We start from the raw sequence: 25,872 nt of genomic DNA, 5'->3' as shown, positions 1-25,872 counted from the left end.
GGAATGCAGCCACAAATCTAGATCTCCTTAGCATTAGGCAGTGCATGGTGAAAGAAAAGATAGATTTTTATGGGAAAACACAGTCACTAAAAAGTAACTACTCTGCTTCATCAGCTGGGAATGGAGTTGGACTGTGAGTGCTCGAGTCCCCAGTGCATCCTGAATGCCAGTGGTTCTGGTGATGCCAGAGAGCGGGCAGATGAAAATAATTCATGAGACTGTCCCTGGAGAGAAAACAAGGCAGCACTTATTTGCCTGTGCAGGCAGCAGCTATCCCGCTGCTGAGAGGGAACCTTTACAGCATATGTGATTTGCGTGTGCGCATGTATGATATACAAAATACAGTCCTGGGTGCAGCGGGTGGGGTTTTACAGCTATTGCATCTCTTGCGATTTCCAGATCATACGTGGTTGTGTATGGGTTAATTTTTTTAAGTAAATTACCTACCAGCTCAGGCTGAGATCTAATGTAAACTGTGAAATTGCTAGTAACAGAGGTTCAGCAGGTCAAATTCTCTCCTTGGTGACATCTTTACAACCTACAGCTTGAACACTGTTCTTTAACCGGGTGTAGGTGGCTGTGTAATTGGAAGTTTCTGTTGATGAAATGAAGGGAGGCATCTAGTTTAGTGCCCCTTTCTTTAACCCAACAATGCCAACACAGCTGACAGGAATGGAAAAAGAAGGCATGAAAGGTAGCAGACAAGCTTTAAATGCCCCAGGGAAACAGATCTGGAGAAAAAGGAGCCAGACTGCAGTCACTGCAGTACCTGTTAACTTCAAGAGCACCTTGACTACTCCTGGGTTCCCCTCAAAGAAGAGTTTTGCCTGATAGTCACCTCCCATACCTATCATCACAAAAGAAGAAAAGGGAAAATATCACTTTGAACGTCAGAACAGTTACGTTGCATAAGAATTATTGATTGGCATTTTTATTTATTGTGAAATGTTTAAGATATAAAATAATCCGTAGTCACTAGAATAATTACAGCTGGCCTTGCAAAGTGCTGCATCTAGTAACACTGGTTTAATTTTCGTTGCAAGACGTCTTGTCTCGTACTGCAGGATACGGCTTCTCTAACGCCGACAAGAGCAGCAGTGCTTGTGAGGCTTTGCTGGGGCCTGGGGCTGAGCTGCCGTTCTTGCAGTTGGAGGTATAAGCAGAGAAATAGTTCATCCTGTAAAGCTCTGCTCGGCTCTTACAGCAACCAAGCTTGCTCATGAGCAGAAAGAAATCCCTTCGAAATGCTTTGGTGAAAATTGCGTAGAGAAATGGGTTTGCACAGGAGTTGACAGGGTAAAATAAAACCAGCAAGATCTTGGAGTTTGTTACTGTGATGAGAGGTACTTTAAAGGCAGCTGATATGGCAAAAAAGGAGATGGGAGCCATGCAGGTAAAATCCGTGAAGATCAGTATCGCCATTCTCTTGGCGACCTTGGTGTCTTTATTGGCAGCTACCAGCTCTGGATTCTGAACGGCTATGTAAATCTTAATGTAGCAAGCACAAATGACAATGAAGGCAACAACATTTAGCACTAAGATGAGCAGTATGTAGGCTTGGGAAAGACCCGTTTCAATATCCATGGGTAAACAAATGCTGACCTTCATGTAACTGCTGACCCCTAGGAGAGGCAGCACTGCTATTAAAATGGAGAATATCCAGCCACCGAGCATGATCGGCACGGCATGCCTCAGTCGTAGCTTTCGATCCAGCTGCATGGCATAGGTGATCGTATGCCACCTTTCTATAGTGATCACCGTTAGCGTGTACACTGAGAGCTCGCTTGCAAACACGGTGAAAAAGCCGGCAGTACTGCAGCCGCTGCCTGTTTGCCAGTCTATTGCGTGGTTGTAGTACTGACCGCTTGTCTGGGCGTCAACAGAAGCAATGAGCAGCAGGTAAAGTCCCATGCAAAAATCAGCAAAGGAGAGGTTGCACATGAGGAAGCGAGGAACAGTGAGCTTGTAATGGCTAGTTACGAGAACGAGGAGTACAGTGAAATTGCCAGCAATGGCAAGGATGTTTATAAACCAGATCAGGACTCTGAGAAAGCTGTATCCCAGGATGTCTTCACAGGGATTAAATGCATCTGGTTCCGGAGTGCATGTGAGTATCTTAGGCTGACAAAAGTCATACTCAAAGTCGAAGCCGGTCATTTCACTGTCATCGAAAATGGCTGAGTAGCTGTAAGGAGAGGTTTCTTCATCTGTTGCAAACAGGTACGTGTTCTTTTCTGCTGACCACAGCGATGTGTTGTAAGAGTCATCTCTGTAGCTATTAAAAAAACAACACCCCCCCCCAAATAGAAGTGAACTATTTGTTACATGCCGCTCGCACTCTTTTGTAAAATACAACAGATAACAGTTGTTTTAAAAGTTACTTCCTAGATGTGTTTCTACAGGGTGTTTACATATAATGGAGCCTTGTAAGGATGCCTTTTGTTTGGGTAGCAGCCTCAGAGAGCAGCAGAGGTCATAGTCACATCCACAGGAATGCTTTCTTATACAGCTTACTTATTTGTAAGTACTTTATCTTGATTGCTTTCTAAGCGAGACATCTTTCTCATGCTGCCAGTAGACTGCAGTTCAAACTACAGTAACACTCGAATTGATGGATTATAGGTTTGATGCATGTAGGTTTATCAGACAGTTATAGAAGCCAAACTAAAATAACCTAAGGATTTGAACTGTGCACCCTTACCTCCCTTAGGAAACGCACTTACCAAACAAAGTCCTGAGACTACGTATGACTTGGGAAGTGCTGAGGAATTTGATGTCTGCAGTATTATAAAGCGAGGAGTAGAAGTGCGTGGTTAACTAGATAATGTTGATAGCTAGGAATATATTAAGTTTCGAGTGGACCCAATGCCTAATTATAAATATTTCTAGATGTTTAAAATAGATCTCTCTAATCTCCAGGCCATCAATAGTGTGGGGATAAACCTACCAAAGAAGAAACATTTTAAAAACAGTGTCCCTTCTGATTCCCTGCCAGAACAGGTACCTATTGCACAACTATCCCGTCATCCCAACTGTGAGTGTTTGGTGGGCAAACACCCCATCTGCAGTGTGAGACCTGGAAAGCACCTGTATTGAGGACAACTCTTCAGAAAATTGGTAGCTTTGGGATAACTTAAATACATCCTTAAACTTCCCCATCTACTGAAGCATGTACATTAAACTATTTTTCTGCAGCAGGGTCTTAACTGGCAAATGAAGCTGAGCTGCTTTTCGGCTATTCCTGTTGAGCAAATAACTTCCCAATCTTGTTATCCTAACTTCTCTCCTTATATGAAAAACTGCCCAATGTCTTGCTTTTACTTGCCTGGCTTAAACTGGAGGAGCAGGGAATATGTTTGACTGTATTTATTAATAAAAAATGATGGTGATTTTCTGAGATGCCATGTAAACATGCTGCCATGTGCAAGCTGGTTTTTTTTTTTGTCTAATACGAGCTTGGGACTTTCAGCCGATTTCTGCTGTGGTTCCCAAACTTTTCAACTTGCAGCCTTTCAGCCCATGAATCATGACCTTACTTCCATTTGCTTGATATAATGTCTGCTCAGAGAATTGCTGGGATTGGGACTTACCAAAGCAAAAAGCTTCAGGAGCCAGTAGATGGGCAGACTATTTAATGCACAGTAGGAGTGCCACAGATGCTAATCCGAAGCAGGGGGATTACTGTGGCGTAGGCACTGGTGCTTTGTGTGATCATATTCCTTACTGGGGTGTCACTTCACTTGCCTTTATAACGTGATCTAATGCTCTGTGTTTACCTCCTTGCCTCACCTTACTTCTCCCCAAAGCCTCCCCTGATAGAGGCAATATATTCTTGGTCTCGTTGACTGCCTGGACTTTGTCTTTTTGTAGTCCTGAAGTGCTTCAGTTTTGCAGTTAGGAGTGGAGTGGACAGGACTGACTGAGCGAGGCACTCAAAGATGCTGCAGGCAGGCAGCAAATGAGAAGCGGTGAGAAGAGAATCAAGGCAGCTGTTGCTTTACAAAAGGCCGAATAAAACCAAATGGCAAGTGTACGAGGCCTCACCGACCAGCAAATGAGATAGTGTCCAAGGAAGTCAGTATCCCAATGAATCAATTACATTTCAGCTGTATTTAGCTGTTGGAATTTTGTGACCATAACCTTCTAGACTTTACAATGCTCTGACCCCATGTCAGGCCTGATGAGAAGTCCCAAGGTCTCCCATTTAGCTGTAGGGGGATGGATAGTAGCAAATCCTTAAACTCCTCCATTAAATACTGGTTTAGAGCCTGTGTCATCCAGCATGGCCAACCCAACAGTTTTGACGTTAGCCTTTCTCATTGTCCCACTGAACACTCAAACAGAACCGTGATGATATGGAAAGACACATTTAGAAGATGTAAACCAATTGCATGGGGTCATCAAACTTCTAACTCAGGGACTCTATTTCTACCATGGAAAACTACTGACATACAGACTTCTAGTTATCCTTTCTATAGGCAAAAAAATATTAACAGTAGCAGCTCTTCTTTGAATCGCACAACTGCAATTATCTCAGGGCATGAAAAGTCTCCATGCAGGCCATTAACTTTCTTAAATATTTCATCACTGTTTTGAAGTCTTTCAAGAATTCAGAAGAGAAGCTGGAGTGAGTAAATCTCATAAAATTATGGGTTTTTTTCCTTTCCTTTTGAACATCAAAATCGCAAATCTTGGTTTAATGATACTAAAATTACCACTGTGCAACTTGTAAGGGTGACTGAATCGGCAGCAAAAGACATGCTGTTCTAGGAAAAAACACATGAACAGCAGGAGGGGGAGGTCTGTATTTGCTACTTGCAGCATCTGTATTGAGAGAGGTACTTACAATATTTCATTAGTTGGTTTCCTCATGGTGCTTTCACACTCCTTGGAGAAGTTGTCAAAAATGGAAAGCAAGGAATTTTGTCTGAAAGGAGGATGAAAAGAAAATTGAGTTTCAGTCTGGATTTCGGCCAAATTCTCATCTTCTCTGCAAGTGATCTTCGCAGATGTGTAAGGTAAGCTAGAGTTGGCCTCACGGCAGTGTTAACATTCATGTAGGCCTCTGGGAGCGGGGAGGAGAAGGCTTCAAATGTTGCGACAGTAGGCAGTACCTCATGGGCGGTATAAGGATGGTCTTTCAGCTCGGTTATTGTTTATGACGTATTTTTTTTATAGTGAAGTAACTTGAGCTGGAACTAAAAGGTATGCTTTGCGTTATGAAATATTGTATTGAAGTGGGCCAGGTTGTCCACCAGTATGAATGGTAGCAGTTATTCTGGCTTTTAGAGAAGTGCATGTTAACAAATGCTGGGAAGCTGGCCTGATACTCTATTTTAAAACCTGTTTGGGATCTGGAGGTAGACTTTACATGCTGGAAGTAAAGCAATTGGAACAGTACAAGTTGAAGGATGACATATTTGGCAAAATCTCTGGTTTTGAGGCTTTGAAAGTATGGGCCAGGTACTCTACCAGCGTGAATGGAAATGGCTTTGTCTGACCTCATTGCTGCGACAGTAGAAAGAGCTGGGAAAAATGCTAAGCATTTTTGTGTACTCTTAAGAGAATCAGACACCTGAAAGCTTATAGAAAGTTTTATGTGTAATGAGAGAAATAAGATAGCAGTCTAAGCCCCTATGTGATGCTTATAAATAATGGTATTGCAACAGAAGTTGTTTTTTCTTGTAATTTTTTGAAGATGTGGTACAACCTGCTTTTTTTTCTCCCCACCACATTCAGGCCAGTGGAAGAAAGTCTAGGGAACTGAATGCTACCTTCCACCTCTCTGATATGGCTCAGGGAATGAGCACACCACAATTGTACCCCAGAAATCTCGAGAATATTTCGTTTGAGGAATGTATTTCCCTAATGTCTGTGGTGCTGACTTAAGTGAACCTGCTTGCCTGGTCAGATGTATGTAAGACCTTGTCACCATATCTCACTGATCAGTGAGTGCAGTCTATAGGTGCTAAGGAAGGGGATATGGGGCAGGGGTAGTAAAAACTGTGTGGGATGACCATATGTAGAGTACAGGGCAACAGAAGGGGGTAGAAGGAGACAGAAACAGGCTGCAGCTGCGTGACCATGAGAATTCGTAATCACATGAAGACTCTTCCCTGGGTAACCAGGGAAGGTCTTGGGAGGTCTCAGTCTCTGTGGTCTTCTGCTGTCATCAGTAGATGACAAAGAAAACAGACAGAGATCTGTCTCTCATTCCTTTGTAGTACCTGCTCACATAGAAGATAACAGCCTGTTGCTTGTACAGGTTTTTCCTATGGCCAGGGCTGTGCAGATAGGTAACGCAGCTGCACTGCTCTGAGCCCTCCTGATGTCCCAGTTAGGAGGGCAGTCTACTTTCCTGATTTGCAGGGTTTCGTTCTCCCAATTTATTAAGAAAACCTTCACTAAATATAAGAAAGTGAGTTACTAAAGCACCTGTTTATAGAGCATGATCATGTTACAAAGTCAAACACCTGAAAATATAATATCAGAAACATAGTTATCTTCATCAGCATGAATAATCTTTTTTTCTTTTTTTTTTTTTTTTTTTTGTCCCAGAGTTGCTTCTGCATTTAATACACTCAGAAAACTGATCTGGGACTGAATCAGAGTTCAGTAGCCGTGGAAACCCTTGACTGTAGGATGTTTGCTCTACTCTTGCAGAAGCAGGAACCACTTAGTAAAATGAGGTAGGCAGAGAAAGCGTAGCATCACCCCTAATTTTACCCTAAAGAATTGGATTCTACTCCTGCCTTTGCAATGCAGTCCTGATGCAATGGCGTGCAAGTCACACAGATCGGGCTTCCCACAAATGACTGCTCAGTATGTCTTTTCTGTAGTCTTCATTTGAGACAGACGAGAAGTGTGGCATCCTCACAGCTTCAACTAAACTCATTTAGAGTTGCTTTGGCTGCCTAAAGCCAACTGAGAGTTGATCTCTTTGAAAGAAAAACGCTGAAAAATTAGCTCCAGTTGTCTCAGAGTGACTGCCCCAAATTAGCGGATGTGAAGCTCTCTCTGCACCATGGTTTCCAGTTCTAGGGAGAACAATACTGACTATTATTATCTGAAAACACTGAGTAACCTCTTTCTGTAGACTTGTGTCAGGTCCTTATTTCAGTGGGTAACTGAAAGCCTACCTTTTCTACAAGGTCATCATATCACCTGCATTAAATAAGCTATATTGCTAAAGGCTACAGGTTGTTTTTTTGTTGTTTTTTATTGTTGTGGTTTTTTTTTTTAGCACAATGTGCTATTGATGGACATATATCTTCCATGTACCAGTAGGCTTTTTCATTGAGATACCAAGAAAAATATAAGCTTTAAGCAAACTTAGAATAATGTTCCTGCTGGCAGATCTGGGGCACAGGATGAGATCCACTTCTGTTCTAAAATAAATGGAAATAATTTTCCTGGCTTTAGCAGAGATCTGGTGCTTTGTGCGAGGCCTTGCTACGTACCACAGCTTCCTTGTAACCAGAATAAGGATAATCAAACCTTGTGAGCTGAATAAAGCAGAATCGCCATGTTGGAGCTTCTGAAGCACTGAAATACAATAATGTGCTATTTGGACTTACTTTTCTGTCCTTAGATTTCGAAAAGCACAGCAGTGGCTGGGGTACGTTAGAACCGCTTCCAGAAGACTGCTGAATTTATCCAGCGGTGGCAGTCTCTTTAACGAGTAAGATGATGTTGCATTTAAGACTTGAATGGCCTCGAGCCCATAACTAGGCAGGGACTCCAGTGCCGTCGAAGAAATATCCCTGCAAAATAAAGAGAGCATTCTCTTTTCTTTTCATATATATAAAAATACCACCAAAGCATGACGGTAGCTAACAGTAACTCAATTTTTCACAAAGGTCTAAATCTGCAAAACCACTTCAGCACCTGATACCCAGCTCAGAAACGTGGTTTGTGAAACTACAGAGCAGCAGGGTAACAGCAGCAGGATAAGAGCATCCCTGTGGCCCAGGAGCCCCAGTGTGGCAAGAAGCTTGCTTTGTCCTGGAGAAATCAAAACCCACTGTGCCAGGCGTTGTGCTCTGACCTCTCTGTCTGAAAGCCACCGTGCACGAAGCAAGTGATGGATCTTTAGGTCAGGGAAAGGGAGAGAAAGTGGGTGAACGTGACTCCAGCCAGCTTAACAGGTAGGACACCCTCCTGGCTCTCTTCTTGGCCAGGAATCTTTTAATTAATGGTTATTAATTAAAACACAGAAACAATCCATCATTCTTGCCAAGACAAACTTAAGCAGTTTGGCTTAGAGTAACTTCAGGGGGGTTGTTTGTTGGAGGAAAGGCCATCAACATGACTAAGGATTTTCAGAGTGAGGCCATTAAACAGGGGGAAAAAAGGCTACAATTGTGAAAGTGCTATTAGTAATGCCATGTACTGTAAAGCACCAATAAAAGGACTGAAATGGCACGTGTGGCACAGAGTGCTATTTACAGAGCGACCCACTGTGTTTTATTGCATGGAGTTATAGCCAGTGCAGCCCTCCAGTAAGTACTTGATTAATAAAGCATGAGGATGATAATAATGTGTTTTATTCAGCACAGGCTTATAGCATGCAATCAGCTAGTTCACTTTTATAATCAAATTCTGAAATAATATATTGTAAAAACATAGTCATCCTACTAAAAGACAAGTTACTTGGTAATGTCAGAGTATAAGGCACAGGGGTAGGATCAGGAGGATCTGACACAAATAAAGCAAAGGACGAAGTATCTAAGGGGCAGAGGTCAATGCCAATGCTAGAACTGGCTGATAGGCATTTGTCACAGTGCAAACTGAGCCTTCTGCCCTGTAATTTCATGGCATCACATTGACATGTTTCCATTTTACAAGCAGAGGGTAAGAGATCAAGTCTCCTTCCAGACTCAAAGCCCATGTTTGCTGAGATGACGCAGCCCACGTAGCACAGTGTGGTTCCCGTGGGACACCTATAAACCCAGGTAATGGAGCAGCGGATACTTACAGGACGTCTGGCCCTGTGGCCCCTCTCAGGGCGTCGTTGTGTATCCACCTGAGGTTCTTGTTGTCCTTCAGGATTCTATGGAATCAAACATTAAGTCTTTACGTCTCTATTTTAAAATAGCCCTTTTTTGGTTTCCTCTTCCTGTCTATTTTCTCTTGATCCTCTCTCCCACCACAGCGGTTGCTCTTGCAATATCTGGCCTGAGAGTGCTCATACTTCTCATGTGACCTTTCCCTCCGCTGATGCCCTCAGACCGTTATAATCTATACTTAATTCTTATCATTTCCAATTTCTTCTGACTTAAACCAGGACCAGCCAGTCTGGTTCCTTCACTGCAATAGCAGCGTACAAAAATGCAGCAGAAGTTTTGCCCAAACCAAGAGTCTAGTCCCAGAGCGTGTGAGAGCGATTTAAAAACTATTGATGTTTCCAGACGTAAAATGTAGGTTCCTCAGTTTGGGCTACGGTTTCAAGCTTTCCACTATTGCTGCTAAGTTTAAGAATTTATTAGATTTTATTAAAAATTGTGAGCTTTTCTCATGAAAACTGCAGTGTTCTAAGGGATGGTGTTTGAGGAAAAGCAGTAAGTGCTGCAGGATGAACAACTGAGTCGCAAGGACACTGAAACACAGTTTTCTAATGGGTATCAGGGGAAATGCAAGACACAGCCAGTTAAGCTGAAGGAAGAGCCTTTGCTTGTATTTGAACTATTATTTACATTAAAAAAAACATGGAACAGGGGAAACATACTCACAATTGATTCAGCTTTGTCCCATTGAAGGCATGGCTGTGGATATCTTCAAATCCATTTTTATATAATTTGCTGGGGATTAAAAAAAAGTGTAGGGGAAAAAGATTGGAAAAGACAAGATTATGTTATGTATTACAGGTTTCAAGTCTTAATGCTGCATTCATTTTAATGATTAGAGGATCTAGCTTATAAAGAACATAAGTAACTATCGCATGACTTAGGTTAACTCTAAAATTAAGATAAAATTGCAGCTTGAATTCCCTAAGCACCTTCCTGTTTAGCTGTTGAAGAGAACTTCTGCTTATGTACAGATCCTCCCTCCTCTGAGGGGCTCACCTGTGCCTACCTTCGGCTGAGATCCAGAAAGAAGACATTATTCCAAGTAAGCTCCTGGCATGCAGACAACAACCTGGAGGCAAAAGACCTGGATTTTGTGGTGTCAGCATGTGTAAATGGAAGACTGCAAGGGCTAGAGAAGAGGAAAGCAACTCTGGAGCCCAGAGGGTGCTGCTGGATTGCAGATCCTCTGCTGACGGACAAATCTTCCAGCAGCCCAAGAGACAGCTTTGCAGAGAGGCAGGGGTGAGACGTGCATCATCCAGTGGTCAGTGAGCTATCAGCTCCTCCAAAGTACTGCTGCTGGGCTTGATTTGTGCCGTGGAGGCCTCGCTGTCCCCTGTGCTGCACAGGGACGCTTGGTGCCACCCTGGGTTCTTGATTCCTCACGCTGGGTTCTTGATTCCTCACTCTGGGGCCAGATAGCTAAAGGCTGGGCTCTGCTGCACCTGAAGTCCAGCTCTTTTCCTTCATTAGGAGATCTAACTTATGGGTCTGATTTCACTGAGAAAAATCCATTTGTGATATTAAGTTCATGTTTCCAATATCATGTCAATGTAGTATTGTATTTTTCCTTTAATATTAAGCTCTAATAGAAAATTTGGTGCAGTTTGTAAGTTAAACAAAATTTCTGTTGTTGCTTTTCCGCTTGTTTTTGGGAGAACAGAAACTGGGGCTATGGAAGCTGCTCCCAAGAAAAGCTGGAAGTGTGGGGAGCGCCTGACTACAATTGATACGAGAAGGGATCTATCTCAGCACAATGCTGAAATTAGTGAGTTCCTTAAAAACCACAACGATATGTAGGATCGATTTCCCCATCCACATGAAACACTAACTGCTGGAAAGACTGAATTAGCTATTTGTAGTGCAAAGCATTACTCCAGGCTGACTTTACGCCTTCGCAGATTACTTGTGTTTCACCATGCTGCAACAATTGGAATTACTTCAGCTAATTACAGTTAACTGCATGGGGTGGAGTTAACGTGTAGCTCTACAATTAGGAAGCTGCTGATAAGGTAATTCTTTTCTTCTTGTGGTGAGCTCCCTGTCACAAAAGAATGGGAGAAAAATGATTGTTGGCTGTTTCCTGACTGAGTTAGAAGCCCTCCAATTTAACCCACTTTGGGGTTACAGTTAAAATTGTGAGCACCTTTCTCCATCCCTTGTATGTTCATTTTCTTGCATCATTAACAGAATCATAATTTTGCTGAAGTTATTTTGAGAACTTGCTGGGAGGAAAGAGGCTCATAAGATGAAATGATGCCCTGATCTAAGCAATTGCTCCTCTTTAACGTCGCATAGGAGCAGTCTTCAGTCACATTTATGCTCAGTTCCTCTAATGGTTTCAGAAGGTATTGGTCAATACATAAAATCTGTGTCGAAATTGCTGTCATACTGGCACATCAGCCTGATGAAGGGCCCAATCCAGTCAACTGCAGTACTTGCTCATGTGCACAGCTCATTTCTGGGTGCAAACAGGCGTGGAGTTTTGTGCGAGCGTTTTGATACGCACTTGTCTCATCCCATTTGGATGTGTACTGCCTTTTAATATAAGTCTGGACCACAAAGGCTGGCTTTACTGGCATCCAAATTAGTGTTTGTGGCTACAACACAAAGTAGGTGGCCTGCTGCTGCCCTCTGTTGCTCAGCTGGTCCTTCCTTGGAAGACCTCAATTTCAGCCATGTCCTGCAGAGAGGCTCAGTCTGTGATTTTTCCTATTTCAGCACTTCTTTGTGGAAGTTTTTGTGAGGACAAGGGTGCTGCAAAATCCATATATGGTTCTTGCTGTGCTGGCAGATGACACCTTACCTTGGCTTTCTGCTGCTTTTTGTGTTCCTTGGGTGGGGCAACTCACTTAGCATCAAGCCCACCTGTCTCACAGGTGGCTGTAGCAATGAATCCACAGTTCGTTAAAGGGAAAGTCTTGATCTGGAGACTTATGGGAATCAACATAAGTTGAGTCAAGAGGAATCAGGGTAAGAACAAGCATCGGTACTTTGTACCAATTTGTTCTCTCCCTTCCTCTTCTTCAGAGGGACCCGTTGCAGCTGAAGATCAGCAGCGTTAGATCAGTAGTATCAGCCTGGATGGTCCCTGAAAGCACTACTTCAAGAAACCTCATCCCTGAAGGGGAGAGAGAGAGAGACTCTGGCCTCCAGTGCAGCTTTTGGAGTTTATGTCCTGTTGATGGTATTTTTAAAAACAATGTTGCATGGAAGATGAGGATTTGGATTCCTCCTCTTATTTTCTTTCCTAAGTGAAGTTAGCTTCTGGATAAAACCCTGCTCTTCAGCTTGAAAAACACCCCTCTATTTCCTAAGCATTTCAAATTTAACTTGCAATACAGACATATATTGTATGGGGTTTCATTTCAAGATTTTTATAAAGTCAACCTGCTTTCCTCAAGCAGAAGTGTTATCCTCGCAGAAGGAACTGGAACTAGGATTATTTTACTCACAGCGTCAGTGATTCATTGTTCATCCCCTGGAAAGCATTTTGTGGTATAGTCGTCATACGCAAGTTATCACAGAGTTCCCTTTGGGGGAAAAAAAAAAGGAGTATTTTTGTCAGTGATGCAGGACAAAGATGGAAAAGACTCATAGCTGGGTTAGGCTGGGTCTCTACTTACAAAATAAAATGAGCTTCTAATGAGAAGATCTGTGTCAGATCTGGAAATTTTCTTATTCCAGTGTTACAAATGCTCCTAGAGAAAAGCATAATTCCTATTTACAGGAGAAAAGATTACCAGAGTGGATACAACAAGAAGCCAACTCAGTAGGTATGAGTTTAACAATGTATTAAAAGGTGAGAGACAAATATAATAATTTTTAATTAGGCTCCAATTGTGTTTGTAAGTCTTGTAAAAATTAAGTTTTGTAGCATCCTCAAGTAGTGTCCTGGAGAAGCAGTGTATGTTCTCTCTACATTAAGCACGAGGAATAGATTTTAGTTACGACTTTTGCATAGTACCTTGTCTATCTGAAAGCTTTATTTGAGAAATAAGCACTTAGCAGAACTAATTTGCAGACTTTACTACTGTTTGTCCATTACTGCCCTGCCCTGGGTTACTTTATTTTCTTGCCTATTGGAAGACCGCACTATTGGTTAACTGCACATTAAAGCTATCGTTAATGATGTACTTTTAGTGTACCATAATGCATGAAAAACTTCTTTTTTCCTTATACTCCTTTCTGTAATTTGTCCACCCCTTTAGAGGGGGAAAAAAAAAGGCAAGCAGAAAAGAAACAGAACTCCCTCTTACAAGTATTTCAGCCTTGGAAGGTTTCTGAACGCTCCGTCCTCGATGTGCAACAGATTTTTCGTGTTCAGGATTAATCTGTAATGAGGGAAAAATATCTCAGTATTATAATTGTTATACATTTGGAAGGGTCCTGAATTCTGCTAGTGATTGGTCTTGTCAGAAAACAGTCAAGTGCAGAATATGGCAGAAGAGTCTCCTGCTGTGAACAAACTTTCTAAAAATACACCACGAGTGTATTTCGAAGTACTATTGGTAATAAAAATGGCCTGTAATTGTTAGGCAGCTGACAAAAGATAACAGCTCCTGAATTCTCACAGTTCACTGAGCTGAGATGGTCTGGTTTGGATATCCTGGTCACTGGTGGGAGTTAGCATTTTGCCGTCGTCTGCTGGTTCTTTGGGATACGCGTTCTGGGCTCGTGGAGTGCGTAACGCACTGAGCTTCTGCTGTACCGCAGGGGCTCCGAGGCACGAGCAGGCTACCGTCGCGATGACTGTGCCTCCACCGAGTGGTCTTGGAGGTCAGGCTGAGCAAGGCGCCTGAGCTCCGCACGTGTGTGCGCGTGCCTGGTCCTTGCCCTGCGATCAGATCCCTTTGCGTCATCCCTTGTTTCCATCGTATTACTGATGCTCTGCCTAGCCAGGAAAGGCAGTTCCACAGATGGTTTAACCTCTTAGAGCACCATGGTCTTTATTAGAGCAGTGGCGAGCAGCACCAGATGCCTGCTTAGATCTGCAGAAACTGGGAGATGGAGGTAGGTGTGTGAGAAATACCGTTTGCTAGTGGTCAGTCAAAAAATGGGACAGACCCTCTCAATCAAGGAGTACTTTCTGCAGCTATACTCCCTGGGAAACCTGTATGTTTGCATAAAAGCCCAATAGCTCTAGCCCAGCTCCCTCTCAATGCATCATTTACAAAATTAAAAGGTTTTAGCATATGAAATTGCAACGAGAGTTCAAATCAAACAACTACATTGAACCCACCCACCCTGATCATCCATTGAAAGTGGCTGCGAGTGCAGCTTGGGACATCATGCAATGTGAGACATGTAGAGCATTCAAGATTCAAACAGGTTTTCTTGCTAGCCTCCTATAGCTCTTTAATGGTCTTGCTTAGCTTTTTGGTTTCGGCAAATGACAAGCTATCCATAATCAAATCTTTTATTCCTTCCCTAAACCCACCACTGAGTCTAGTGGCAGTTGGACGCAATCAGAGGTGGATAACTCTGTATCTCTTGCTTGTGTGAGCAAGTAACTGGCTTCAATGGAGTTCACATAAAAGGAAAAAAAAGACAGACTTATTTGTCCTCATTCAGTTGCACCATTTTTAAGCCACTTGCTGATCATGCTGTGTGAAAAAGGCAGTAATGAGATATTGAATCAGATTTACAGTTTCCAATTTCACTAAATATTTCAGAGCATTCTCCTAGTCATTGCTTTAACTCACTTTCTCTCTCAGATGCCTGTGCTATGCAGGTCAAGTTTAAAATCAGTACATGTTCTGTTTGAGTAATATTTTAGCGCTCAAAAGAAGAGCTGTGCATACTAAGCAGCTGTATTAAAATACTGTAGGGCTTTGAAAACTGCATCTTCAAAAAGGAAGATTTTTCTCATCTGTTGTCATCTCGAATTATTTCCCTGCTTAGAAAGCTTGACAGTGCCTGGAGAAGTAGACGCAGAGCTCCACTCCTGTCATTGAGCTCACTGAAAGCAGTGGGAGTTTCTATGCGTGGATGTCTTTGCATGATTTAGATCTCCAAGGCGAGACCTTACAGAGTGCTCACTATTTTATATGGTACTTTGGAGAGAAATGTTTCTCGTCATAGATCTAATCCAAAGCCAGCCAAAGTAACAGAGGAAGATTTGGTCCAAGAATACTTCTCTGCAGACTGTTTACTCCTTAATGATCCTAAATCACGACATGGATGCCTTTTTTTAATTGATGCTTACATTTCAGACAGAGTGGGAAGGCTGTCAAATGCGCTTGCTTCTATTCTCTCCAGGGAGTCGCTCTGAGAGATTTCACTATAATGAAAAAGGCAGACACAAAGCAATACATTAATGGAAAAAATCAGCTTTCCACTTTGTATTTCCTTCTTTTATACATAGTTGTTCAACCACCGAACCAATTCTTGTTTGGCAGCAGTGTCTATGCTTCACGTTAGACATCTTGAGAGCGGGTGCCAGTAGGGTTTGAGAGAGACCAGCCTTTTGCTGTCTTGGTGAAGGAGTATATGCCAGCCCTTTGGAATAAGTATCTCCGTAACATCCAATCTCCATTTTCGCAGTAAATTGTAGGTAAGGTACTGACTCAGGGCCAGAACTAATGGAAACAGAGTGAGCTCAAGCCTGTGAGCCTTTTGCTCCTATCGTCGGTCCTGCTTAGTGAATTTATTTGCATGGGCAAGGATGTAGGTAATGTTCACGGTGCTTCATACACTATTATTAAGTCAGGGTGACGGTCATCTAATCCACAGATGCAGAAATACACAAATACGCATTGAGTGCACTTGATGAATAATTTTTGGATTCAAATGCTATTTTCATTACATGCATTCAAACTGGAAGGAAGTGGCTCTTTCTCATCGTTACACCGACCAACATGACTGTTTTCGTAGACACTGTCGGATTTCGATGTACTGCTGCTCCTGTTCCACGCATGTAGTTAATAATAACCAATGCTGAATATAGAGGAAAAAAATCCACTTTTTTGATGCTTGCTAAATGCCTGCTAGATTAAGATTTATGGGGTTACACAAAATTGACTCCTGACAGTAAATAGTACCTATTGATGCATATATAGGGGAAAGGTCTTCAAAACAGTGCTTTCTCTCAACAGAATTGACTGGAAGGGCACACAAACTAAACCTAAGATTATACACTGACAAGAAAAAAATATTTTCTAAGCAACTGGAACACATCTACAAAATCAGAGTCAGTATCGTCACAGTCCTGAGAGTTATCTTATTTCAATTCTAATTATGAGAAAACAATTCCTGTTGGTGTTGATATAAAAACCCTTAGACCAGAATGAATTGTTTTTTTCATTTGTGGTGGCAAAGGGGGATGCACACCAGGAATCATATATTAAACATGTATGTATTTCTTACAGAAATATTATTTTTTCCATAATCAGAATTCAGTGAGATATTGTTATTTATTTCTGGTATTGCACTAGTTACTCATAAATGAAAGATGGATGCAGAACAAGCAGCCTGCTGGGTGCCTGATCCTCAGAGACTCACGGGCTGGGAGGGATCAGTGCCTGCTCACAGAACTTGAAGACTCCTTCAGGTCTGGGGTCTGAAACATGGTCCTTCCATGGGATCCCTCCTGTCTGCCACTGGCTTACATTTACATATGTTGGAATGACTTACGGCAGTGAGAATAATTTATCATCTGATTTGCAGATGGTGATGAGTTGTAAAATAGATGATTTAGAGATTTATAATTTAAAAATATGCATTTTTCAAAGTAACACTAAATCTCAATAAAATGACGAAGTGTTCTGTAGATTTACTTCAGACAAATACATCAATTTCTACGCTGTTAATTTGGAGAGACACATTAAAAGGACTCAAAGAAATCAATTAAATTCTCTTTATGAAAGGGAAAATGTCAATGAACAAAACATTCTCTGTGAAGAATAGGATATGCATACAATTTGGGAAAGTTTAGCCTCAAGTCATACAGGTAGGAGAAACGTCGTAGATTTAAGTCGGTCTCCCATCTGAAAATGCTAAGTTCTCATTAATCATTCAGATGCAAGTCACTGCAAGAATACAGCGCCATTGGATTGTGCTATAATACTTTATTGCAGTGGAATACATGCAGCAGAGTTTAGCTTATTTTTCTACTTGCTAGAGCTACAGGAACACATAAGTTTATAATTTGGCCAAAATTGTTTAACCAATGAGCACTAAAAGCTAAATTAGTCCAGTTGAGTCTATTCAGGCATTTGCATTGCCCTCATCCTTCAAGTCTTTGCCTTCAAGAATGCACCACGAAAGGGTTTCCTACTCTCTCTTTTTGTTTCCTTGAAAATAAATTATGTAACATCTCATATATATTTTAATATCTGATGCACTATGTGCTTCTCGTAGGTGAAGAGAAGGATAAAAAGTGCATCTTGAAAAGAAAGTGGCATCATTTGTGCTGCTGCTTAAGTTCAGGTCATTCCCCTGTTCTGCATTGCACTGGTGTGTCATCAACTTTGTCATTTAGAGACCACTCAATGCAGATAAAATAAAAAATAATAAATAATGGAGACTCAAGCCTGCCATCTTTCAGCTGGAATAACAACAGAAATAAGGACAAGAGTGGTCAGACGAGCCTTATGGTCTGAGTCCTTGATATAAAGTAGGTATGAAGCCAAGGGAGGGGAAGCAACACAGATCCAGTGTGCAAAATTACAGCACTTGCAAACTGAAAGATCCAAGAAAGGGTTCAGTCCCGCTGATCCCCTGCCAAGCTTATCTCTTGGTGCAAAGCACCAAAGAAATATCTTATTTGGGTACTACATAAATGTATAATCACAGAATGCCATAGCTATCATGGGAGTGATAACATTTTATGATAGAAGTCTATCTATCTCCTCTGCCAATCAAAAGCACCTACCATCAGTTATTAAGCTGTATCCAGTTCTCTCCAACATGATTAATATTTCATTATGATGTGATCTGTTAAACAACTGTTAAAAATCATACCTTTTCAAAGAATCTTTTATATACTGCTTATAAGAAAAGAAATGCTATATTTATCCTTCCCCAGTGTTTTTTTTTCACCAATAGTATGTTTTAGCAACACATTTTCACATTATTATAAAAAGATGTTACTTGGGATGGAGGTTTCTGATAGAATTTCTAGCAAGAAATTAAGGAAATGGAAAATGTTGTCAACTTACATGATGAAGGCATCTCTAAGTCCTTCAAACGCGTGTGATGGTATTACTTTTACAGGCAGGTGAGTAAATGATCTGAAAAAAGAAGAGAGGGCGGGAAGGATTGTAAGGCCTGGGGTTTCCTTGTTCACAGACTGTACCATTACAGCGGGCAGAAAAACAATAAAGCATAAAGCCACTTTATTTTGCCTGCAGTTCTCTGTACTCCTGGGGCCTGATCCATTTACCATTGATCTCAGCTAAATGGAATTCAAAGGATATTGGGTCAGTTCCTCAACAGCATAAATTTGAGACTAATCACCGTCAAATCAATAATAATCATAACGTATTAAGTAAATTAATAGCCTGATGGAAGTGGTCTGCTACATTCACAGTCAAAGGAAGCTATAGGCTATTTAAAGTTAGTTCCCCAGAAAAAGTGGCTTTCATGTAAAGCTTTTTCTCTATAAAACAGTATCTTCGCATTGTGTGGACCACATTCTTCTCTCAGCAGTATCCCTGTAATGTTGCAGCGTGGCACCCTGAATTCACTGGCAATGCTCTGGCTGTGTACAAGTGTAGAAGAGATCCAAATCAGGCCTGATGTGGTGGATTTTTGGTTGTTTAGTGTTTTGGTTTTTTTTAATACATTGCATCAGTGTGGTTAGTTGATTAAAAGCAAGTGTATATTCTCCTTTTTAATTTTTTAGTTACTCTGACTGAGAAGTTAATAATGATGTGGCAGACAGATCTGCATTTTACCATTCTACCCCACATCTGAATCACAGTACTTTTACCACCCAATTTATCTAGCCATGACCACACTCTCCCTGATAATGTCCATAGGAAAATATTTAACATATTTCAAGACGTTATCTCTGTGCAAACAGATAATTGCCCCATTTTGCTTTATAATTACAAGTATCTAGCCAGAGACATTTGTTTCCCATCCTTAAACTGCCCCCCTCAAGGTTTTTTGACTGAAATGTTTTCATGCTATTTGTATAACCTGATTTTCTTTCTCTGTTGTCATAATCCTCTACATGAAGACAACTAAAAATGTTTATGAACTTTTATATATATATATGTATGTTTTATATATATATACGTCATGCCCACACAATATAATGGCAGGCTATCACACACAGGTATGTCTTGGGGTTACAAATCTAGATGTACTAAGGAGCCTGGCAGTCAATTCCTAGCTACGTTCCAAATAGTCTGTATGATCTGGGGCAAATAATTTAGTTTCCCTGCACCCTGACTCCCTGTCAGTGAACTGGGAATAATAATGCTTCCCTACCTAATAGGGATGTTGTAAGGATATATATGTTTTTGACGCCACTGTGGTTGGGTCATACTTGACTCTAGATGGATGCTAGCATGTTGTGTTGTGTGTGAGGTTTGGTTAAATCAGAAAGGAAACTGAAAGTCATGTGTCTTGAAAAATGTATTTGCCCTGAGGGGACAGACAGGTAGAGATAAGCCTGCAGTAGGGCCTGATACTCTGAGCCAAAATGAAAACATCAGGAAGAGGTAAAAAGTAGAAGCTGAGAAATTACTGCTCTGTAACCCTGGCAGCAGGAACCTCTTTGTAACTGCACCATCAGCCGGGGCTGCTTGCAAAATAAAACATACCTTTCGTGACACTGCTTGCAAAAAAATGTCATTTACAAAAGAAACAGAAATCTGACTGAAAGCGCAAAAAATAAAACCAGGTCTTGGCCCTTAATTACATCAAAATCTTCAGCCCAAGAGCCTCCTACCTCCCTGCGACGTGCCGGTGAGCAGCGAGGTGGTTGTAAATTCCTGTAATGCGTGGCTCGGAGTGACCTACTCCCCCTGCCTGCAGAAAGCCTTTGGCAACGGTGCTCCGAGCTTAGCCACCTCGGCAATGCTATTAAATTTAAGTGGGATGACCCAGCACTTTTAATACGTACTGTAGTTAAACTGCATGACGGCACTTAATCCATTCTGTATTTCAACCTCATTGGTTTTTGGTTTTTAATTCTCGTGAGTTCACCTTGATAGCTGGAACTGTGAACTCATCTGCATTGACATTACCTCGTCCCATTAAGCATCTCACAAAACAGCAAGAACAAAGGAAAAAGGCAGTTCATAATCAGCCTTCTCTCTTAATCCTCGACATACTGGTGTAGCACGCATAGACACTTCCACATCAGTAAAGATATCTTAAATTCACCAAAAAGGTGAATCTTCCCATCCCTGTTCTTGTCCACTTCACCTTGGTGGTTTCTATCTCAAACCCTGCCTGTGTTAAAGGGCAACATGTTCATTTAGATGTCTCTTTCTATACTCACAACATTTTGAAGAAGATCCTTTAGCTTGCTGAGCGCAAACCAGCTTGTGTATATGTATAAGCATTTAGGTTAATAGTTTTGAACTGCTTGTTGCAGGCTTAATTCTTTCCAAAGCGTGGAATAAAGCGAGGCCTTATCTCATGTGTTGAAGTCTCTGCTATTGAACATGACTGATGTCTTTGATAGCACACAATGAAACTCAAGCAGGTACTGGCAGGAATTAAATATTGATTTCTTTCTGATAGCACTCAGATTGTGACACTCAGATGTGGCCAGTTATTCATCTCTCAGAGCTGAGGAAGCTTTTGACAAAAAAAAGAAAGAACAAACTGGGTTTTACAAAACTACAAAGCTTTTATACATCTAACTTGCCCATGCTACTAGCCTGACTTCTATAGCTTATGAAAGGAGGGACGCATCCATCTTTAATACAAGTTACCAACACCAGTTTGAAAGAGTGGTGTTAGTTAAAGGATGAACTTTTGCACTTTTAAGAAAAACTGTAATGTTTCCTTCATAGTTAATACATCACAACTTGTATGCTTGTACTTACTCCTGCCACTCAGCAGCTGACAATACTGCAGCTCCACGTAATTACAGGACTTTTCAACCTTGGAGAAAGGATTGACAGAAAGGAGTGGGGAGCCAGCCAGCCTTCTTGGCATTCACCAGCCCTTAGCAGTTCTGTAAATCAAGCTTGGTTTTCAAGGTATGTCATTCTAGGCAGTAAGGTTTGAAATGGCCAAGCCAAATATGTGTAAGACTATCCAAGAACATCGGGAGAGACAAGAACAGCACCTAGATTGATCAAATCCTGTCCTTGCCTGGTAGCTAAAATACTGTCCTCTCTTCAGCTACCATTAGTTTCCTGTATTTTTGTTTTGAAATCATAATTTTAGAGTGGATTTTTCACAGGGATGGTTATCTTCCTGTTACTAGGAATACCGGGGCCAGTAGGGACCATGAGAGCAAACCACCTTCTGCTTCCCCTGCTGGGAATGTATAGATGGAGCAGTAAAAGCTCTTCAGGAAATGTTCATGGGGCAGTCCATCCCAAGGATACAGTGGCATAAAACCACTATCGTCCTTTTTTTTTTGCTTCTGGGATATAGCAGAGGCAACTTGACTCAACTTGACAATTTTTATCTGGTAAAAGATAAGCTTCTGCTCCTGCGCTACCACACAGACTCAAGCTCCAAGAGAAGCTTTTGAGAGGTCTAGATGCCCAAAGACCTCAGGACCACTTGCAGTCCTGTTGATGAGGAATCAAAGCCCAAGCCCATTCACACTGCTGGAGAAAATCTCTGTATTACAGAATTTGCCTTTCGCAAAAAATGATTAGTTGAACTGATAATAAATAAACAAAAAAACCCACAGGCCCTATAGCAATAGGTATGAATGTGTTTCCGTAGCTGGGTTGGCTGTTATATTTTAGTGTCTCTATTTTATACAATTACTCATATTTCTAATGCCCAAAAGGTGAACACATAAGGTAGACTCTTGTTGGGAGTGGCAAACATTTTATTTTGTGGTGTCCTTAGACTTAACTCAAAAGGATTGGGAACATTGATTGAAATTAAGACTGAAAACCCACCATTTTCCCAGGATTTTTATCAGCTTCTGGAGGCAATGTAAAGTGTTGGCATTGATTTTTAAAGTCCTGTATATCAGGCATTATCTACCTGAAATGCGAACTATGATGCTGGATATATCACACAAGCGGCCAAAGAGTACTTTCCGCTAGGTGATGATAGGTGATACATTATCTCCTATGAAAGACACTTTGGCCCTGAAACTGAATTCCTTTGTCAATTCAAAAGAGCCAAATACGCCCTTAGTAAAGACATAGTAGAACTGTCTACTTGTTTAGGCTTTCACCACAAAGTTTTGGATTTGGTGCCTGGTAATTTGGTGCCTAATCACGTGCCACTCACCCTACTGCAGAAGCCCTGCATACAGGGGCACGTGCTGAGGCACAGCAAGGTGAACCTTGCTATGAAATGAGGTTTTTGAAGGGGCAGAAAGGGATAGGTATCCAATGCCCATTACTGTACAGCCACAGTTGGGTGCCTATCCATTTAGACTTTGCTAAAAAAAACAAAAGTACATATAAGACTTCAAAAGAAGGAAAATCATGTTTTGTTTCAAAATATAATGGTGTATTAAATATTATTTTTCTGTTGAGACTAAGAAGACACACAGCTGCTATAGCCAAAATGGCATAGAAAGGTGTCTGGATAATGGCATTTCTATAGTGTTTGTGCAATGTCCAAATTAAAAACAGAAGCCTGAGAAAAATATGGTCAATTCAGGACTGTATAAAACACATCATTCTGCAACCTGCTGGAAGTCTAATCATTTTGAAAACTCTTGCAGCAATACCATGACATGGCAAGAATAACTTGTGTAAAGAAAAATGGATGAAATTTCCCTACAGGATACATACTTGGAATATAACTAATTATCAAAAGTACACTTGGAAGCACAGCTCATTACAGCATCAGGGCTTGAATTACTCAGGTACAGCTGGAGTTACATATTGGTGTTTTTATTTTCTTGACTGACCATACTAGTAAGAAGGACTTTTCTAAGGTCTGGTTTGTGTGTTATAGTGGCACCAATGGAAGGACGTGGGCACCCCAGGAACTGTGTTGGAACAGCCTGGAGAAGCATTTTTTTCCCGAATTATTAGTGCACTTGCAAGCACTACATGGCAATTCCCCTGGTGCACACAGATGCAGACATGACTATGAGGGGACAAAAGTAACTTTGTCTTGCTTTGTCTCTCATACGGACAGCCGTGCAGGGGGAGAGGAGAGCTAAAAAGATTGGTAAAGTATGGAAAGAGAGGGAGTCAGTACTAACAAAGCTGGAAAAGCCATACGAGTAAGAGAGAGGGGAAACAGTAAGAGAGAGGGGAAGACAATAGCTAAGCATATAAGAAGACACTAGTATGAAAATCAAGAGAAGAGGTGAAAGGAAAGTAAAACAGGTTGAATAAGAAGTAAAAAAAAAAGAGCAAGAATACATGTACACCTGCAGGGTTAGAGACTACATTCACCGGTACAGCTTTGCAATTGTATGATGAATGTAAGCTTTCTATTAAAAAAAAAAAAACAAAAATACAAAGAAATGGAAATTTACTAGTATAGTTCCAGGTTCAATATAAATCAGGTTGGATGTGGTCTCGAAGTAGAAGGAGCTGGACACATCTGAAAACATAGACTAAAAGACAGGGGTTTTTTTGACATCTAAGTGTAAATATTTTCTCTGTAGGAGTATTGAGCAGAATTTTGGTAGAACTCTTTTCTGACTGTAAAGTTGGTTTCTACAGCCAGCCTAATAGCTGGACTTTGTGAACAATCATAAAGATTAAACGCTATTTTAAAGGTTGAAGGGAAAAATTCTTCTCTTATTTTTGCCCATCACCTAGCCCTGTTGATCTGAGTGAAGCATAGCTGGCAGCAGATGTAAGCCCATTATCTGTCTTAACCTGATCACTGAGGTTGGGATGTGGTTTCTTCTTGGGGTCATAGATGGAAAAAGGAAAAATAAAAGAGTAAACCAAAAAAGAAAGAAAAAATCACATAAGTTTAGAGCTTCTGATAACCCCTCTGGGCTGTGATGTGCATCGTCCTAATAACCATGTTAGATCCCTGCAAAAACTAGCCTCCCCTTTTGTTTCTGCTGCTGCAAGAATTCTTGATGTGACCAATCCACTGCCTGCTCTGCATGTGGTACGAACGCCGGGGAAGAAATGTGCTTGTGGCAATAACTACGGAGAGTCTCTCCAGCATCCACGGGCTCTGCTTTCTCTGACACTAAGGTAACACAGGGAAATGGGGAGGAAAAAAATTCAGGACAGAGATTTTTCGAAAAACTGAGTTTGGAGGAATGATTCACGTGGCTCTAGATTAATACAAATTAGCATTTCTTGCTCCTATCAATTCTTGAGCTAGGGAGAAAGGAAAGAGGAGATCAGGGATAGTATCATCCCTGGGGAATTTCAAGAGCATGTTAAATTTACAAACAAACCAGATGAAAATGGAAAACACAGGCTTTGTTACCGAAAGGAGCATAATAAGACAACCTCAGCTCAACTCATGCACAGATAACCAAGGGACCCTAGAAACGGCAACTATGCTATCTGTTGGTCATCTAATCCCATATTTTGACGCCATGACTGTTTAGATCCATGCTGTAATTAAGCCTGTAAACAACACAACAACCCTTGAATACCCTGGTATATCAAGTATTTATTTGGTCTGGTCTACTAGATCATGAGCTGGGAGTACAATGTGGGAGTGGGGTAAGGGAATGCCTGTGATTCCCTGTTGTTATAATTTAATCCTCATTCCCAGAGGAGCATTAGGCAGAAAGACATGATGGACCACCCTACAGAGATCCAAACAGTGGTCAAAACTCACAGCGGCTTTTTTTTACTACCAGAGAGGAAAAAAAGATTAGCCACTAACTTGGCAATGAGGCAATGAGCACTGCGAGGAGGATTTTGATGCTTTCGTAAAGGGGGCATTAAATTGCACAAGCTTTGGGAGAAGAGGTTGTGAGAAGTCAGATATGTGAAAGAAAAAACAAACAAACCCCAGCACTGACAGAAGGTTTAAGACCAAATATCAGCCTTTTAACTGGGTTTCTTTGAAGTTATCTAGGCCACTACAAGGTGCTGTTTTTGGAATAGGAAAGGCAGCTTTTGCCTCCTGCCACAGCAGGAGCATACAGAAAGTTCAGACAACTGTACCACTTCTCTCCGTCACTGAGGCTGGTGGCATACAGCATGTGGTTTTGAGAGTGCGACATTTTGCTCATTGAGAAAACGTCCCGAAAGGATGTGCATCTTCTTCCCAAGGAGAGACCCTCTGCCTCCGGGTTCTTGCCAGGCTTTCACCGCTCAGGCAGCGCACGGCAGGCTTCAAAACCTACGTCAAACCTCAGCCCCAAGCACGCCACCAGATCTTCTCACCTCCGCAGGACGGGCGACGCTCCAACACCCGCGCCGCGCCGGGAGAGCGCACAGCCGGCGCTGCAGGCGCGGCGGGAACGGCACCGCCGCTCCGCGCTGCGCGGACCCCCTCCCGACCCGCGGAGCAGGGGCTCACCCCCGCCGCGGGGATGCCCCCCGCCATGTCCCAGCCCCCCGCCCCGCTCCGCGCTGCCTAACGCGCCCCGCGGTACTTACGCGCGGGCGGGCGCGGGGAGCGCCCCCGGCGGCGGCGGCGGGCAGCGCAGGGCGCCCTGGCTGCAGGCGCAGCGGGGCGGGCAGCGGCCCCCCGCCGCGGCGGGCAGGAGCGGCGGCAGCAGCAGGAGGGGCAGCAGCGCGGGCACCAT

General features: G+C 42.0%; 1 protein-coding gene across 1 annotated transcript; it reads right to left on the bottom strand.

Moving 5' to 3' along the window:
- Nucleotides 1-1,026: 1,026 nt before the first annotated feature.
- Nucleotides 1,027-25,872, bottom strand: LHCGR (luteinizing hormone/choriogonadotropin receptor; the record flags this gene model as incomplete). Its single annotated transcript, XM_082306001.1, has 11 exons — nt 1,027-2,269; nt 4,847-4,927; nt 7,578-7,763; nt 8,978-9,052; nt 9,732-9,800; nt 12,524-12,601; nt 12,695-12,769; nt 13,328-13,402; nt 15,277-15,351; nt 18,230-18,301; nt 25,724-25,872. The coding sequence occupies 11 exons, from the start codon at nt 25,870-25,872 to the stop codon at nt 1,027-1,029; spliced, it is 2,178 nt and encodes a 725-aa protein (XP_082162127.1).

This window comes from Platalea leucorodia, assembly GCF_965183815.1.
Source record: "Platalea leucorodia genome assembly, chromosome: 3".
Taxonomy (NCBI): domain Eukaryota; kingdom Metazoa; phylum Chordata; class Aves; order Pelecaniformes; family Threskiornithidae; genus Platalea; species Platalea leucorodia.
This window is presented reverse-complemented; position numbering and strand designations above follow the sequence as displayed.